Source organism: Rhincodon typus, chromosome 3, assembly GCF_021869965.1.
Source record: "Rhincodon typus isolate 14 chromosome 3, sRhiTyp1.1, whole genome shotgun sequence".
In the NCBI taxonomy this organism is placed as follows: Eukaryota; Metazoa; Chordata; class Chondrichthyes; order Orectolobiformes; family Rhincodontidae; genus Rhincodon; species Rhincodon typus.
Genome location: NC_063334.1, coordinates 81,664,438 through 81,682,521, shown reverse-complemented (window position 1 = coordinate 81,682,521; position 18,084 = coordinate 81,664,438). Strand labels below are relative to the sequence as shown.

At 38.9% G+C, this 18,084-nt stretch overlaps 1 protein-coding gene across 1 annotated transcript in view; it reads left to right on the top strand.

Annotated features, from left to right (window-relative positions):
• The window catches only part of rhobtb3 (Rho related BTB domain containing 3), a 113,092-nt gene that overhangs the window by 88,841 nt on the left and 6,167 nt on the right, over nucleotides 1–18,084 (top strand). The window contains exons 5-9 of the mRNA XM_048595126.1: nucleotides 366–471; nucleotides 2,992–3,357; nucleotides 6,642–6,754; nucleotides 9,611–9,737; nucleotides 12,214–12,387. Of these exons, the coding sequence (XP_048451083.1) occupies nucleotides 366–471; nucleotides 2,992–3,357; nucleotides 6,642–6,754; nucleotides 9,611–9,737; nucleotides 12,214–12,387 (886 nt within the window). The remainder of the gene's footprint in view (nucleotides 1–365; nucleotides 472–2,991; nucleotides 3,358–6,641; nucleotides 6,755–9,610; nucleotides 9,738–12,213; nucleotides 12,388–18,084) is intronic.

Genomic DNA, 18,084 nt, shown 5'->3' with positions numbered 1-18,084 from the left:
ACTGGGGGGCACCCTGATAGAAGTATATAAAATTATGAAAGGCATGGATAGGGTGGATACTCAGAGTCTTTCTCCCAAGGTGGAAATGTCAAATACTCTGGAGCGCACTGTCAGGGGAGGTGGTTGAAGCAAATTAGATAGCAATGTTTAAGAAGCATTTGGACAGGCAGAGAATAGAGGGAAGCAGACCATGTGCAGGAAGAGGGGATTAGTTTAGAATGGCATCATGGTTGGCACAGGCATGGTAGGCCAAAGGGCCTGTTCCTGTGCTGTACTGTTTTAATGTTCTATATGTTCTAATTTTACAGTTTTCTAGATTTTTGTAATTTTGATTTTTTGGGTTCTCTCTGTGTGCAATTTTGCAGTTGGAATACTTTATCATACAGTGTTTAAAGCAGAAGTCTTCTCAAAAGAAAAAGAAAAGGAGCTGCAGACCCCACATGATACCACCACCTAGACTGGGAGAGCCAGGTAAGAACTGACAAGGGAATGAGACTTTTAGCTTAGGTGAAAGGAATCTGGAAAAGGGCAAATCAGTCTTTTAATTTCATATAGTGCAGCAAGATTGAATGTCTAAGATTTTGTAGCTGATGGTGTTTCATTGATAAGTTAAGTGATCACCTTAGAATTAGCTCAACCATAGGAATAGGTCATACAGTGAGTCAGACTTTTTCTGTTTTTGGAAATTGATTTTTAACCCAACCTGTACTGATAGAATGAAACTCTTCTTTACAATTGGCTGTAAGATCCCTAGTGAAATATATCATAGAATAGATACTATGCAGGAGAAGGCCACTTGGTTCACAAATCCAGTCTCAAACTAATTCTAACTAGCATTGGTTCCATGACAAAGCTGTCCATTATTCGGCAATTGTGGATGCAGTACTGAACTTTGTTAACTTGCTAGCTAACATTTTTACCTAATAATCCATTCTTTTATGCAGTTTTGCTCAGAAATATGTAAGAGGATAGCTGGTTGATGAACAGGAACTGCTTTGTAGAGGTTGGGTAAAGTTTCTTCAGTCAATGATTTAAAAAGCACTGAAAGTTTGAGTACAGAATAAGAAAACCTATTTCATCCTCATGTCATCTTGTTTGATAAAATTATTGGTTGAGGAAATTTATGCACATTGATGGAGAGTAAAAACAGTGTAGACCGTAGCAGCCACTGAAATTTGTGAAGTGGAGCAGGCCTAGTTCTCACTTAAATTTGCAAAATCATTTTATTCAATGGTAGAGTTTCAAGCTGAGGTTTAAGCATATTTACCTATAAAAGGGTCCAAATTCATGCTTTAAGCAGCTGGCAAGGACATCTAAAAATGGCTTGAACCATTATTGCTATCAGGCATCCTTTTACATTGGATAGTTGGTCCTGAAATAGAACAGGAACCACTGGAAATATTCAGCAGATCTGGCTGCATCTGTGAGAGTAATAGTTAAATGTCTCGAGTTGAACATGATTTCTTCAAAGCATAGGCTATTTAGGGCTGTGAGGCTATAAGGTGGGAGACTACGTGAGAGCAGATCTTCAGATCATGAAGACAAGTCATGTTCCAGGAGAGATAGGAACAAGTATCGGACATTCAGACCGGGACACCAATAACAACATCTCTCCCTCATCAGCTAGTTTGATATCAAAGTCAACATTAGACCTAAGACATGCAGCAAGTTCACACAGAGACAAGTTAGAGTGGATGAGGGAAGGAGAGAAGTTAAGAAGGCTGATACCACACCAACAGTTCTCAGTTAAAAGATAAGATTAGTTAAGAGAATAGAGGAAGTGTCCAGGTAGAGGAATAATACTCGAGGTGAGTGAGAGAGTCCACTGATGGGGTTGGGGGAAGGACTCCTAGCCAAGTACAGAGGCAAAGGTGATGGAAGAGAGAGCTGAATGTCAGGCCATGATGACAACTTATTGAGGTGACAGCTAAGGACATAAAGATGAGATCTTTGCTAAGCACAGATCATCCAGCGATTGAGTGGCAAAGGTTAGATGGTACAGTGAATACACACTAAGTAGTAGAATTAGAAGGGTGAATGGAGCCAGAGAAAAGTGAGAGCGAAAAATGATCTGGAGGTGCATCAGCACCCGTATGTTGTTGGAGCTTGCCTTCCTTAACACCTGACAGAAAGAGAATGCCTTTTATTAAAGTGTCGAATGTGATGAAGGATGAAATGAAACTGAGGACCATGATAGCTTTCAGGTTGTGAGTTGGTGCTGCTGGAGAGGAACATTGAATATAAACTTGTGGCAGTTTACATGGCTGAGTGTGGATCTCCAATTATGGAAAGAACAGCAGCTCAAGAAACACTGTATGTTTCAGGGATATCTGTAAGTTTTGGGGATTTGAAATATGAATTATGGAAGTTTAAATGGAAATCACGTAGAATAAATCCAACCTGGAGACTTTCGATGAGGAAGAAGATGAGGCTGTGAAAGTGAGTTTTCATAACGTCTTGTTAAAACCAGAAAAGAAATGGAAAGCAATAAAGGTGAACAACGTAAAAGTGACAAACAGAGATCCTATCAGAGAGAAGAGCAGACTTCTCCAAGGAAGACCACTGTTGGTCCCTGAAGTTGGCCCTGTGGGCATTGGTTACACATATAAAAAATTCTAATCTGCAAAATCTGCCTTACAAATTAAGAGAAGAGATTTTAATGTATGAGGGAAGTAGATGAGGGAAGGAGAGAAGAAGGCTGATACCACACCAACAGTTCTCAGTTAAAAGATAAGATTAGTTAAGAGAATAGAGGAAGTGTCCAGGTAGAGGAATAATACTGGAGGTGAGTGAGAGAGTGGCACATCACCAGCTAGGTTTATTCCCTTTATACTAGAGGTACATAGATTGAGATTTCAAATCATATAACTACTAAATATTTTACTTCATATTTTAACTATGAACAGAATGTCTTACTAGATTTCAGTTGTGTGCATATTTCTGATTTTGGACCCAAGTTGGTTATTGCCTCTCTATTGTTTTTCCTTCTAGTCAAGCTACCTTGTTTAAAGATTGAGGAATCCCGGTACCAACGCGACTTGTTGAACCTATACTGCAGCTCTTTATGTACAGATGTGGTGTTCTCTTCAAAGGATGGACAGGAGGTGGCAAGAGCTCACAGGGTTGTGCTGTGCAGTGCGAGCCATGTCTTCATGTTACTGTTTGGTGTGGAGATTGCCAGTCACCCTGGTGAATTACCTGGGAAGGTTGCTCATAATCTGTTTGCAATAGACCAAGGGGACATTACATTGAACTCCAGCCAAGCTTCACTTTATAACAGCCAGCCAGTAAGGGTCATCATTTTAGACTCACTCCTCTGTGCCTGCTGCTCAGAGGTGTTGAAGTTCATTTATACAGGTATACAATCTGTACTGCGGAGGACTTAAGAAGAAGTGTTACCATCCTGAAAGTTACATTTATGTTGAAAATTCTTGTATAAATTATTTTCTGAAATTGCAGTTCAGCTTGTTTATTATCTCTAAAATTGAATTCTGATAACATTATTAACTTGTGATAATATATGAATCAGAAAATAGCAATGGAAAGGACATTAATTTTTCACCTTTATGAGATTCAATTATGTCAAAACTGATAGAAAAAAACTCAACCCTCTCCCTAATATGTGGCAAACTAAACTTCTGCTCTGTGCTGCTGAAAGCCAGCTTTACCTCTTGCCACTACCTTCCATGACTATTGTTTGTTACAATCCCTGTGGAGACCAATGTTTTAAAAAATGATATTTGAATATTCAGTGGCTTAATGAAATGATCAAATGATGTGATTTCAAGTTTTAAGACTCTTAACTAAAACAAATTGACTAACCAGTTGTTAACAGACAATGTTTACTTGAAATGAATAAAAAGATCCCCTATTTGGGTTTTAAAAAAAACTAATGGTCCCAAACCACCCATACTTTATGCTGTCCCTTAAATGGACATTTTATTTTCACAAAACCAGCCCAAAGCTCATCCATTCCAGATAATCTGTTTCTTTGTTTTCCTTTCCCAGCTAGGTAATTTCTAATCCCAGAATTGATATTTACTGTGAGGGTGACACTAGAGATTCTTTCTCTTTAACCCAAATTAGCCTAGCCCTAAATTTTGTTTAAAATTTTGTTTCATTTGATTAAACTGCCTGATTTAAAATTTAAAGAGAGCCTGACTGTTAACTATCAATCAGTATTAATAGGTACATTCTCCACACTAATGTCTTTAATAGAGTCCACTGATAACCAATCAGCACTTCCCTCTCACGCAGTACAAATGTTGTTTTCTCCCGAATTTGTATTTTTGAAAAATGTCCTGATGAGGGCAATATGAAAACCCTCCACAAAACCTGTCTTTTTCAGCAAAACTGAAATTCTCTACTATCATATGACTATTTGAATCTAAGCCAAATTAAACCATCTTGTTTCATCTCTTGAAAATTGTGTGTCCTTCTATGTGGCTTGCTTAGGCTGAGTTTGATAGATCATAACTTCAAAATGTTTTCATGACCTTAATCTGAGCAAAGCTCACATCCTGTTGATTACATTATTATTATGTTATGATATATGTTGAAACATATTGCACCTGTATCTCCATCACAATCATCACAATTGCTCAAATCCTCTCGTTTTTCCAGCTCCTAACTTGACTTCTCCAATACTGTCCTCATCATTTGTCATTACCGCTTGCCCTCTCGAAAAGCTCCTTCTAAATCCGTTCATCTTGCTATACCTCTCTTTCTCTTTAAACTCTTGCCAAAAACCTCCTCTCTAAAAATGGCACATGTCACTTCTCCTTTTCCTAACTCATTATTTTCACCTCTACATATATGGTTCAGGCATTGGTGTGATAAATGTGATCATACCAGCTATTATCTATTTGGAGAGCCTAAATGTTTTACTGTTGCAGGTGAAATCAAGCAATGGGTTATTCTCATAACAATACTAGCAATATTAAAATAACAAACAGAATTTTCATATATTGCAAAATTTAATCTCACAAATGTTTTTTTTCAATTTTCATAGATATTGAATTGACAAACGTTTCTCTGATCAAATACCTTTGAGGGGTTCCTGTGTTGCCAGTAGTACAACTTGGGCCTCTCTGTGCGAACCTAAAAATGAGGAGGAGGAGAATTTTTTTTTTTGTCTTTCAGAGGGTTGTGTGACTTTGGAACTCTCTGCCTCATAAGGCATTGGAGGGGGGACTCATTGGATATTTTCAGGATGGAGGTGAATAGGTTCTTGTCAGGCAGGGGAATCTGGTGTTCTTGGGGGTAATGGTAATGTAGAATTCAGAACACCAACACATCAGCCACTTACTCATTGAATGGTGGAGCAGGGTCAAGGAGCCGAATATTTTGGCTTGTATTTCGTAGATTCATAAAATTTGAGTGGAAGAGTTTTGGGCTGCAGAGCTTTGTTCATCACCCCTATCTCCTTGGCCTGTAATTCAGCCAACAGTGTTTCTGATGCAAAATAAAAAAAAGACAAATTCCAGCCTTTGGAAATCCAAGCTGTGATTCTGAAATGATGACTCACCCAATTGAGTCATGTGAGTGTTCAGTATGCTTTGTTCCACTTGTTGAAACAATCGTCCACTATGAAGCCAATGCATGATGGGTTGGGAATGTTGGAACTCCCTGCTTGGGGAAGCATTCCTTCAAACATAGCTAATAAGAAATTAGCACCTGCTCTCAATTCTAGAGTATTTCTTCTTCCAATGGCAAGTTTACTGTGTAATTTGGCAGCAGCTGTCAAGAATCACTATAGTGTGATGCTTCAGAATTATAATTTAATTTTCTTTAATTTTATTATTTTTTATCATTTTAATTTATTAATTTTGCTTTATCACCCACCAGGAGTACAGAGAAATGTAATGTCTTGTACCTTAATATTCAAGTTTTAAATGTTGCTGTTGTAGCAGTAAAATTTAAAATGCAAAGATTTCTTGATTCAGACTGTAGAAAATAATGGTTTTAAATGATCCTTGATTACCCAGATTCTTAGAATACATTTTATCTAAACAAAACACAAAAAATGGAAAATCATTAGAGAATATTTATACTCAAGCCAATGTTTTCATTACTAATTGTCATTTGGAGTGCTCCTGATAAGTACGGTGGAATTGGTTCAAAAATATTGAGTTAAAATCATTTATATTTGTAGGCAGGGACCAATTCTTTGCAAACAAAAAAAATGCCATTTTTGAATTATCCAAAAGCTTGGGGAGACAATAGCTCATGCTTTCTTCAAGATCAATCAGAGTTGACTTGCAAACCAATCAGCACCCTTCCATCTTATGGTAGAAGCTGTTATAATCATTTGAAATTTGGCATTCTTGCTCGATGAGAACAAGATGAAAAGCGTTAGCAACTTGTCAATATCAAATATATTCATGGCCGGGTTAGATTGTTTTCGTTAAGCGAGGGAGTCAAGGTTATGGAAAACATTCAGGAAAAGGAAAGCCACAATCTATTCTACTATGATCTTATTGAGTGGCAGATGAGCTTCAGTGGCCAAATAGCCTATCCTGCTCTTAGCTCTTGTGCTATCGTGATTCTCTTCAGCAATATTCAATATTTAAAGTTTACAATTTTGTAAATCAAGTATGGTAACAACCATGTTACAAACATCATTTTATCTATTACTGTAGGCACTAACTGTTGGGATGAACTAAAATCAGTTCTCTGGAAGAAGCTGAAAAATCTAGAACAAGTGAAAGATGTGATAGAAACAGTCAAACTGCTCTTCAAATGCAATCCTCAGGTATGTAGTCAAATAATGTAGTGTCAAATTCACAGGCAGGAATGAAGAGCACTTTTGTTTATCCTTTTATAGCATTTAATTATTCTTTAAAGATATAAGGATGCTAGTACAGTGATTTTTGTTACAGAATAACATGGAATGTTTCAATATAGATTTATGATTAACGTTTGTCAGAAGCTGAGCTCTTGAATTCTTTCTTACAGAAAAGTGGTGAGTGGGAGAAAGGTGTTTGATATAGAGATAGATTAATCGGTGGATAAATAAAACAGGCTACTCTCAGTCACCTATGCCCCAATATTTATTTATTCATGAGATGTGGATGTTACTGGCTATGTCATTCATTTTTTGGCCACCCTAATTACCCTGGAGAAAGTGATGCTGCGCTGCTATGGTGGAATTTGAGTTGTAATCGACCAAAGAAGCCAAATGCCTGGAGAAGGGAGAGTTCCTGCAGATTCTAAGAGTTGGACCTTACTATAGTTTTTTGGACTTAATTCCTGCCTGACAATCAGCCAAGTTGGTAATTCTGTCATTTGTGGTGAGGGCAAGCCTGCAGCAGGAGGTCAGTGCCAGGGAGCCTTGGGGATGATCTATAACAAGCATTAGGAGCAGGTGGTGGTAATCAATGCTGGGTCAACGATTGAGTGTGGATGGGGAAGGAGAAACACTATAATCAGTGATGGGAGATAGGTAGTGATTAGGCAAGATATTGGCCTCTATTAGGGGCCAGGTGAAGATACTCATTACAGAGAGATACTCGAGATGTCCTGCTGTTAGCCAATGTGAAAACGGTAGCAAGTGTGCATGTAGGATGTTAAGGATGCATTCCTCTTATTTAAATCTTTGACTGTCTCCGTCACCTTCTCTCAACTATTGTTGGAGTAGTGAGTTACAATTACGGCCAAATCTGAGGTTATCCAATTATTCAATTTCTTTTCTTGCTATGATATTAGATGCTATTTTACATTCATAAATTATTTAAGGCCTATTTCCTAAGTTAAACGAAACAAAAACTATCTGGACATTTTTTTCTGATGAATTGCAACAAATGTGATTGCTTTCATGCAATATCAACATGAATCATTTCAATTTGCAACTATGTTAAGTCTTTAGTTTAAGTAGATATTGGCTTCGAGAAAGGATTTGCTAAAGTTTGCACCTGCTTAATATAATGACACAATAGCAATACTGAAAACAATTCAGTTTTATGTGGGGACTTTAACGTAATGAAACATTCCGAGATGCTATTGCGAAACAAAGTATGATACGAGTCATATAAGAAGGTATTAAGTCAGATGTCCCAAGGAGACATTGGCCAAAAAGATGTGTCCTGACAGGGGGAAAGTGAAGTGGAAAAGTGAAGCGGTGTGGAGAGGATAATTGTGAGCTTCAATTGGCTTATAGAGCTGGCTTTGACATTTCTACCCCTGGACATAAATCAGAAAGTCAGGAAGGCAAATAGCTCTCCATCCCATACCTGCACATGCAGATAAACACCCGCTCCCATAACCCAGCTTCCCAGCTCAGTCCTGAGCTGGAGACAATTATTTCCCTCTTGTTGTGCACCATAATGAAAGAAGCACATTGCGCCATGTTGAGTTTCTGTTGAATATTTTTTGTCATGAAAATTGTTCCCTAAGTCTGCATGTTCACCAAAATGCACTAGGAATAATTTTCATTTTAATAAACTCAGACAAGACAGGCAGCTCTGTATTTCTATAATGTAACAGTTTCAACTGACGTCTTGGATTGTGTGGACCTATTTTAATAACGTATTTAATATAGCCATTCAAAAGTATCTTCAACATGGTGCATCAATAGATTTAAATTATCTGCCTTTTGAAGTATTGCCCTTGATGTTTTCCTCTGTTTGTTCTTGTGGATTCAAGATTGTCAAGAATGATGGCAGAGTAACAAATATAACAACAACTTGCTTTTGATAGCATCTTTAACAGAGTAAAACTAAGGGGTCAAAAGATAATTTGACAGTGAATCATATAGGAGATATTAAGACAGATCACCAAACGTTTGGTCAAAGAGAAAGGTTTTAAGAGTGTGGAAGCAGGGAAAAAAGGAAAAGAGGTTTTGGGGAAGGAATTTGAGAGCTTCGTGCCCAGGCGGCTGAAGGCACAGCCATCAGTGGTGCAGCCAATAAAATCAGGGGTGTACAATGGATGTCAGAATTGGAGGAGCACACTTATTGGTGAATTGAAGGGCTGGAGGAAGTTGAGAATGCAGAGCCATTATAGGCCAGTGGCTATAAGTGTATTGGGTAAATGGAACATTGTGTGAGTTCAGACACAAGCAGCAATGTTTGGATGTGCTCAAGTTTATGAAAGGTGAAAAATGGGAAACTGTCCAAGAATACAGTGGAATGGCCAACTCTAAAGACAACAAAGGTATAGTTGAAGATTTCAGCAGCAGATGACCTGAAGCAGGTTGGATTCAGGTAATGTTATGGAGATGAAAGTAAGTAGTCTTAGTCATGGCATAGACATGCAGTAAGAAGCTCATTTTTAATTATTACTTCATTGGTGAAAGCAGCTAAAAGTTACAAAATTCATCTCAACCAAGGAAACATTTATTGTAGAATGTACCTTTAACAAGTTAGAATGTGACAATCAAAGACTGCAATCCCAGCCAAATTAGTCAATGGAATACAGCAAAAAGCAACAGTCTTGCATCTTCCCATTGATGGAACATGTTTGTAATTCCAAATTCTACCCTTATACATTTTGCTGTAATTACTAGAAGGCAAAACCCTAAAAGAACCAGAAATGATCAAATTAGGAACTGTTTGAGATAGTGTAGTTGGCTAAGTCTAGATATCCCAATGTTTCTTTTTATGCCTTATAGACAATTTGTTCCAGTGATGTCATCAATCAAACAGCAAAAAGCAAAGGGCAGTCTCAAAGTTGCTGCTGTTCTTTAAGCCTTTTCTTTCAAAATCCTGACTTGGCTGATGTCACCTTTAAAGTACAAGGTATGGAGTTCATTGCTAACTGAAGAAGTTAAGATGTTCAGCCTCTGTAAAACTTATTATTCATGTTTTGTTTATACTGACAACGTCATTTCATAATTTGAGAGAAATTCTTCGAATCAGAGTGATTACATTCAATGAAACTCCAAATAATTCAACTAAGTTTCTTGAAGTATCTTAGGCAATCACTTTGCCAGTAACAAGGTGGAATTACAGTGAAACAATTGCAAACTTCAATTTCTGTAATTGTGGTCAGCATTTCTGTGAGGAGAAAATAAGAATTGGATTATTTTTGTTGCAGAAAGTGAGTGTCTTTGTTTTATAATTCCTCTTTTCAAAAACAATGGCTGGGGGTCTATGGATGCATGGAGACATGGAAGTGGCTTGCCAGGGCAAAAGAGGAGAACCATATTAGTAAATCTCCCTTTTCCTGGGGTAAGACCAAACAGGTTTGGCCACCTATTCCACTAGGACACACTTCCAAATAGTCCAATAAAGATCCAGTCCATGGGCCGTTCTGTGGTAATGCCAGTATTTCCCATTATTGGAACTGCATGTTTTCCCCCTGCCATTTGCAATAGCTGCCAACTTAATTTAAGTGAGCACCCAGCAGCAAGATAGAGACGGCCATTGGAACCTGAGACTCCGTGTCCCAGTGATGACACTGTGAAGGGCAAAAGCCGCAACTTCTCTCCCACTGCTCCTGTACAAGGCTTTCCTTTTCAGTCCAATCTCCCAACTAGTTATAAATCTCTTTATTTCATCTAGTTTAAACCAACAACTGATGGAATCTTCACATTGAGGTGCCCTCGTGCTCACTAGCCTGCATCAACAGGGTCCGCCTTTCTTTATAGCTGCCAGTCTGACATTGCTGGATTGAACCTATAGCTTACCATAGTGAGATGCCAATTTGGGAGGTCACTTTGCAGAATGCTATATGGGCAGGCACACTGCCAACATGGGCAGGCTTGGACATGCCTATGGGCTTGGCATTGTGTTCCCAATGTCTGTCAGAAAAAAAACAACCTCATCACCACTGGTGAATAATAAATTTATGCCTTGCTCTCATTAATATGTAAAAACTATATGGATTTTAATGTCTGATTGAAAGGACAAAAACATTTAATACCTTGCACTGCGTTGTTCTTTATTGGAGTCATTTCTCCTTTACTTTAGAGACATTAGTAATAAATAACACTACTGCATTCAGTTTATGAGTTGATGGTAGATATTGGTGGAAGTCCAGTGTAATTATGGCCTATTCTTTATTATTTTATGATGGTGGAAGTTGGGACAGTTTATCGCTGCATTATGTGGTTTGGTTGCATCAGTCCACAAATCCACGCACCTGTAATTTTACAGCTCTGAACATTTGTAAATGATGCTGTTCTTTAGCAACATACATTATTACAATACTCTACAAGACGACAAAAGTGGAAACTAATTTTCAAATGCAAAGAATTGAAGGCATTTAATTTAAGTTCATAAGTTTTATTCCCCATTTGGAATGCCAGTGGACTGCTGCTGAGGAATGAGCAGTTGGTTTATTCTCGGTCTTGGTAAACACCAGCCTAATTGGGCTGCTGAGATATTCTTTTTTAATCCTCATTAAGAGCTACCTTATATCAATTCAGAGCATCCACTAACACCTTTTTTTTTCTGGCGGTTCATTTTTTTTGAAAATATGGAACCAAAGCTTCTTCAGTTCTCTGCCCCTCCAACTTGGGTAGGACAAGGAGGCAGGTACCAGATCTACTACTGCTGGAAAAAGAATCAATTTCCTGGTGGAACCATTGATTTGAACTACATTGCACTACACCCCACTACCCCCACCTCCCTGCTCCCTGAGGAATCCAATTAGCAGTGACAATAAGCATCTTTGCATATTGTAGTTTAGAGCAATGGATAATGATGGTAGACCTGCCAAGTTTCTTTCTAGCACTTGGCTGACCAGGAAGCTTTGCTGCTTTTACTACCTGCCACTGGCATATTTGGAAGGATTTAGGTAGTTAACAAGCAAACCTTCCTTAGCCATCAGGTCCTGGAGAGGAACACATACCTGGAATTCTGGCTCACAGACTGGGGTGCTTTACATTGCACATGCTACATACGCTTGAGTTTAACCTCATTGTACTTATCTCACATTTTTAACTCATATACATTTGTGCCCAGGAATATCATCTATCTGAAGTGATTAAACCCAGAGAATAATACCACTCCTAGGTTGTGCCTTTATTTTTACAAAAACAGCATAAAAAACAAAGAATGCTAGAAGGTATTTCTTGCAAATAGGTATTGTTCAAACTAACCTTGCCTGGAGGAAATCATTTTTAAAAATTGCATCTTGGGTTTATTTGCAGTTCTGATGATGTTATGGTTTCTTTATCTTTATTAAAGACACAATAGAATCATTTGTTTCATCTGAACCATCCGTTCTGAATAGGTTCACATTCTCTTCTGTCTCCATCTCTCTCTCAAGGTGCATCTATCTATGCTCACAGAGCAGTATTGGTAGCTCGCTGTGAGGTAATGGCAGCAATGTTTAGTGGATACTATGCTGAAACAACAGCATGTCAGATTCCTATTCAAGGTGTTTCCAAGGAAACCTTTCTTTCTTTCTTGGAGTATCTGTATACTGATACCTGCTGCACAGGTAAGGAATCAATCCTGCAGACGTGGGCAAAGTGTGTTTACATGAAAAGAAGTTTTTAGAAAGAGCCTGCAGATCAGCTGTCTAAAAATGTCTTAGAGTTCCAAATGTAATGTAAACTTGATCAACTTTGGGCAGTATACAGACACTGAAGAAACGAAATAGGGCTGAGGGCCTTTCAGGTCCAAACCACCCCACTTTATGGAAGTGCCAGGAGCAGTATATACCTAATTCTCAGCTACAACAATAAGAAGAATTTTAATTCTGTAAGGGTCTAGCTTGGCTGTGATGCCAATTACTCTATCAGCAAGTCAATGTTACCTGGGAAAATTTCACAACTTATTTCTTTAATGGCAATCAATGATACTTACATTATTTAGCGAGAGCAACATTTCTGTGAGGCTGTTTGGAGACCAGGGATTATTGAAAAGTCACAACCCCACATTTTCATCTTCAACATTAGATTCCTTGAGTCCAGAAATTTCCTGACACCCACCTCAATGGAAAATGCACCATCAGATCCAGTTTTCATCATGGGGTGGTAATGAGTGTGGGATAGAGTTGAGTACACTGTCCCAGAAGATCAGTGATGGGTGATGGTGGCGCTGAGTGCACAGAAATAGGCTGGTTAAAGGCATATCCCAGTTCTTCAAGACATCGCTGCAGCTGTTTGCTTATATATTAGGCCCTCAAGGCTCACCCTCAGATACCCTCACATCCTTACTCACTTCCCATACCACCTCCATACCAACTTATGTCACCACCAACCAAGGGCATAGCTAAGAGCACAAAGTCTTGCTGCCCATATCCTTCACCAGTACCAGCAAAAATGGGGGACATGGAACAGGGACAGGAATCTTACAATCAAGCCCCATCTGTTATTTTTAAATGCATCCGTTCAGACAAAGTTGGAGGTGTCAAAACCAAGGCAGAGGGGCACGGGCCTGAATTTTCATGCATCTGTCCATGCCAGAAAGGGTCAAACAAAGTAGGCATGAGCAGCATTGACAGTGCTCCTGGCTGTATTCATGTTGGTGATCATTTTGTAAGGTGAAGGAATAGGCCTGAGGCTGGAAAGGATGTGAGGCAGGAACACAATCCACCTCTGTGCAACAGTCTAAAGTGAGACCTTTCAGAATTTTCACTTCCATAAACCAGCCAAATGAGAAGAGGCAGGAGTTGGGACAGAGGTCGGGAACCTCTTGAAAGACAGGAGTTGGGACAGAGGTCGGGAACCTCTTGAAAGACAGGTTTGACTATCTTTAGGGGTGTAAGGGTAGCAAGGAGATAGGTTAACATGGAAACAGGTCAGGTGAAGAAGGCACAGTGACAGTGGGTCAGCTCCTTGTGCCATGGTCCCAGATGATGTAATTACTTGACAAGCACGTCCCAGACTGAAAACTGGCTTGATAGATGTATTTTGTTTTTTTTTCCTGTTTTAATAAGGTGATCTTTCACTAAGACACAAGCACACAATTCTGCAGATTTAGTTTTAACAATAAAACAAAAGATTATCACTCAAAAGAAATGATTAATAAAATAGAATAAACCAAATATTTCATATAAAACACACAAGTTTAAAAATGTCAAATCCCATGATTAAATACAATTTCATTTCATAGAATCCCTACAGTGTAGAAACAGGCCCTTCGGCCCAACAAGTCCACAACAAACCTCGGAGCATCCCACCCAGACCCATCCCCCTATAACCCACCTAATCTACACATCCCTATGGGCAATTTAGCATGACCAATTCACCTAACCTGCACATCTTTGGACTGTGGGAGGAAACCGGAGCACTTGGAGGAAACCCACACAGACACGGGGAGAATGTGCAAACTCCACACAGACAGTCACCCGAGGCTGGAATCAAACCCGGGTCCCTGGCGCTGTGAGGCAGCAGTGCTAACCACTCAGCCACCGTGCTGCTCCCATTATTCTGACAACACTCCTTTACAGTACTCAGGTGGAGGGAATTCCATTCTCTATCACATCTATAGGGTTTAACTTAACAGATGCTTTAATTTCTGGTTTGGAGAATCTGATAGCCTCTTCCTTGATTCTTCATATAACTGAGCCTGGAATTTCTCACCTTCAAACAAACCCTTCAAGTTTTAGCCAACCATTTCTGGGCCAGAAATTTCAAACTAACTCCTTACACTTGGGAGTTTCTTAACTGTTTCTTAACAGGTCTAAACTATCTCCCTCTTTAGAAGCAACTGTCACACACTCCAGCTGCAGCCAGGGCTCTGTAAACCTTCCCAACCCAGAAAGGCTTTCTTCAAGCAATTGGGTATTTTTCCCAAGACAAAAAAAAAAATCCATTCTGGAACCTTCTGACTGAAGCCTGTTTGTTTAGTTTGTGAAAACTCTCTCAAATGAAAATTGCTCTCCAGGAAGACTCTACTCATACTGTACTTTAAAACAATAACCACTGATGCAAAAATACTTGAAAGTTAATCCTGAAACCCCTTCATTCATACACACAAACCAAACCCCTCAAGCCATGAGTTCAAATGTCCAATATATATAAATCACACAGCTTGCGTCACATACAGAACAGACAAATTTGAACAGGCATCAACTTTGATGGGGCATATCTGTAGGGCCTAGGAGATTTAGTTTGCTATGTTTTAAGTGCTGGGAACCGAGGCTCAGGCCTGTTTGCTGGAACTCATAAGTGATCATTCACAGCATCAAAGATATGGCAGCCAAAACGGGTCCTTTAGTAAATCTGCCATTAGCACAAGGTGGGCTTTTCATCCAGAAAACCTCACTTTCTGGCAGCTTTATGACAGAGGCCAGATTAAAACATTGGAATTAGATCTATGTCCCAATTTCTGCTTCAGTTGTGAAAATCCAGGCCGTAGAAACTTCAGCACAGAAGGCAGCCATTTGGCCAATCAAGTCTATACTGATTCTATGAGTCCCAATCAGTCCACGGGATTTAATGTGTCCCATTTGCTGACTCTATCACTATAGCCCTATAAGTTTACTTCCTTTCAGTGCTACCCAATTTCCTTCTGAAAACATTCAGCACCTTCCCCTATCCGCACGCACAACAAATTCTCATCTGTTAAAAATGTTTGTACTTACATCCCTTCTATTACTTTTCCAAAATCTTATACTTGTATCTGTACCCCTGAGTCCTTATACCAACAGGGGACAGTTTTTTTTCTTTGCCTATCCTACCCAAACCTGTCAATAATCCAGTATATAACTGTCCAATTTCTGTTCAAAGATCCTTTGCTGCAAAGAGAGCAATACAAGCTTCTCGGTGATGGGAACAGGAACAGGCTCCGAGGCAGTGAGAGTGAGTGCAGGCAGCCTGGGGAGGCACCTGGGGCAAGATTGAGCCCTTGTGTGGAGTCCAGTGTGCAAGTCCAGTATGGCCAGGCGCTTATGGACTGTGGTCATAGAGTCATACAGCACGGAAACAGACAGTTTAGTCCAAACATAATCCCAAACTAAACTAGTCCCACCTGCCTGCTCCTGCCCCATATCCCTCAAAACCTTTCCTATTCATATATCCACCTAAATGTCTTTTAAACGTTGTAATTGTACCCGCATCTACCACTTCATCCGGAAGGTCATTCCGCATGCAAACCACCCACTGTGTAAAAAAAAAAAAAATTGCCTCATGTCTCTCCTCTCACTTTAAAAATGTACCCCCTAGACTTGAAATTCCTCATCTTAGGAAAAGACAACTACCATCAACTCTATCTATACATCTCATTATTTTATAAACTGCTATCAGGTCACCTCTCAAGCTGTGTTTCTTTGTTTTTCTACATTTTATTAAGAATGACTGTAATACTTATCTTTTCAACTTTGTTTTATTTATTTTTTTGCTTTGTACTGAGATTCTATACATTGGTGCCTTTTTACCTAAGATGGTGCCATAAGTGGCGATTTGTAAATTTTTCACTGTACTCATGTGAGTACGTGACAATAAACCTAATTCAATTCAATTAATTTTGTAGCTAAAGTCTGTTATCTCTGGAAATCCATTATTTAAATCTCCCCCGCATCATCTCACAAACCTTCACCTACAATATTATAGCTAAGACCTAACTACAACTTTATAATGGATAAGCATAACCTTCTTCATTTTACACTCATGAAGCCCAATTCCATATGCTTTGCTAATGTATTCTCTCTCAGTATGCCTTGCCAATTCCAAAGATCTATGCACATAAATTCTCAGCCCCTCCACTCTTGCACATATTTTTAAGAACAGTGCCATGGAAATTGTATTTCCCTATTCTTCTGCTAAGATATATCATGTCAGACTTCTCTGTAGTAAATTTCATCTGCCACTTGTTTATTCATTCTCCTGGCCTATGTCTATCCTGTTTCATTTGATTGATAATGTCTTCACTGCCAGCCACACATCCAGTTTTGGTATAATGGCAAATTTCAAAATTTTACTCTGAATTTCAATATTCAAATCATTTATATTTATCCGAATAAAGCAGTGGCCCCAGTTCTGACCCTTGGGAAACTCCATGTCCGCGGACCTGTTGAAGAACAGTAAGCATGACTCATTTCTTTCAGTCCTAGTGCCAACTTGTAATGCAAATTGACACTGACTCTCCTATTAACACACAGTTTTATTAGCAAGCCTTATCTGTGTGAGCATTCTCATTGGTAAAGATAAAGTCAACGTCATTATAGTCCTATTGGACACCAGGGCTGCTGTCTCATTAGAGTGAGATGATTGCTGGTGGTTTAACCTAAGGTTCACTACACCTCAGGTTAGGGGAGTTTGAGAAGGAGAATTCTTCATGGTAACCTCAACAGTACAAAACATTCATCAAGCAATATAGTCCTAACCTGCAGCTTTAAACGTATATTATCCAATTCATCTATAACAGGACCCACTTTAACTCTTACTGCCAACTATTGCAGACTGGTATGAGATGTTTTGGGTTTCTTGGATAACTACCATGTGATTCTAATATGCTCACTTTGCCTTTTGTAAATCTTTCTTTACTTCCCCTCTCAACCTATTGTATGGGTCTTGCTTGTAAAATTCAGCTGACTTGAATTATACACTCCCTTCTTTGGATTCCAAAATATTCTGTCTCTGCCTTCACATCAACAACCTTGGCTTTGCTTCCCTTCTTCAAGTATAGGGAACAACATCACAGTGGAAATTTCAGGAAAGACCCTATACAGCAAATGTGGTTGTGCTCCTGGCTGCATTGTACCAAGCCATAAAGACCACGTGTGGGCCTTGCTTGGGGTCAGTGCTGGGATTCTGGAAATGGCATCACTATGTACTCTCTGAGCAAGGCAAGCACCTTGCACATCCTTGTAAAGGTGCAGTTTGCCTGCCACATTTTCTCTATCTCAAAAAGTTTCCAAGGACTGTTAGGACAATTGCCAGAATGTGGGGTCCTAACATAATTATCAGAATTGCAGATTGTGCAGAATGTTAAAAATAGACTTTTATATCAAAATTATTATTATTAAAGATGAGTATAGTTACATTAGTTTGCTTCAAATCAATTCTTCTTTTTGGGGGACTTTCATCTTCCACCAAGAGCAAAGAATTAGTTTGTGAGAAATATGTCATGAAATCAATTAATACACAAAAGAATTCTCACTGTATTTTTGGAGTTCTCAAATGACTTCTAATCTTAGAAATTAGGAGAGACAAATTGTAAACTCATGGTTTTGTGTTTATTGCTGTGA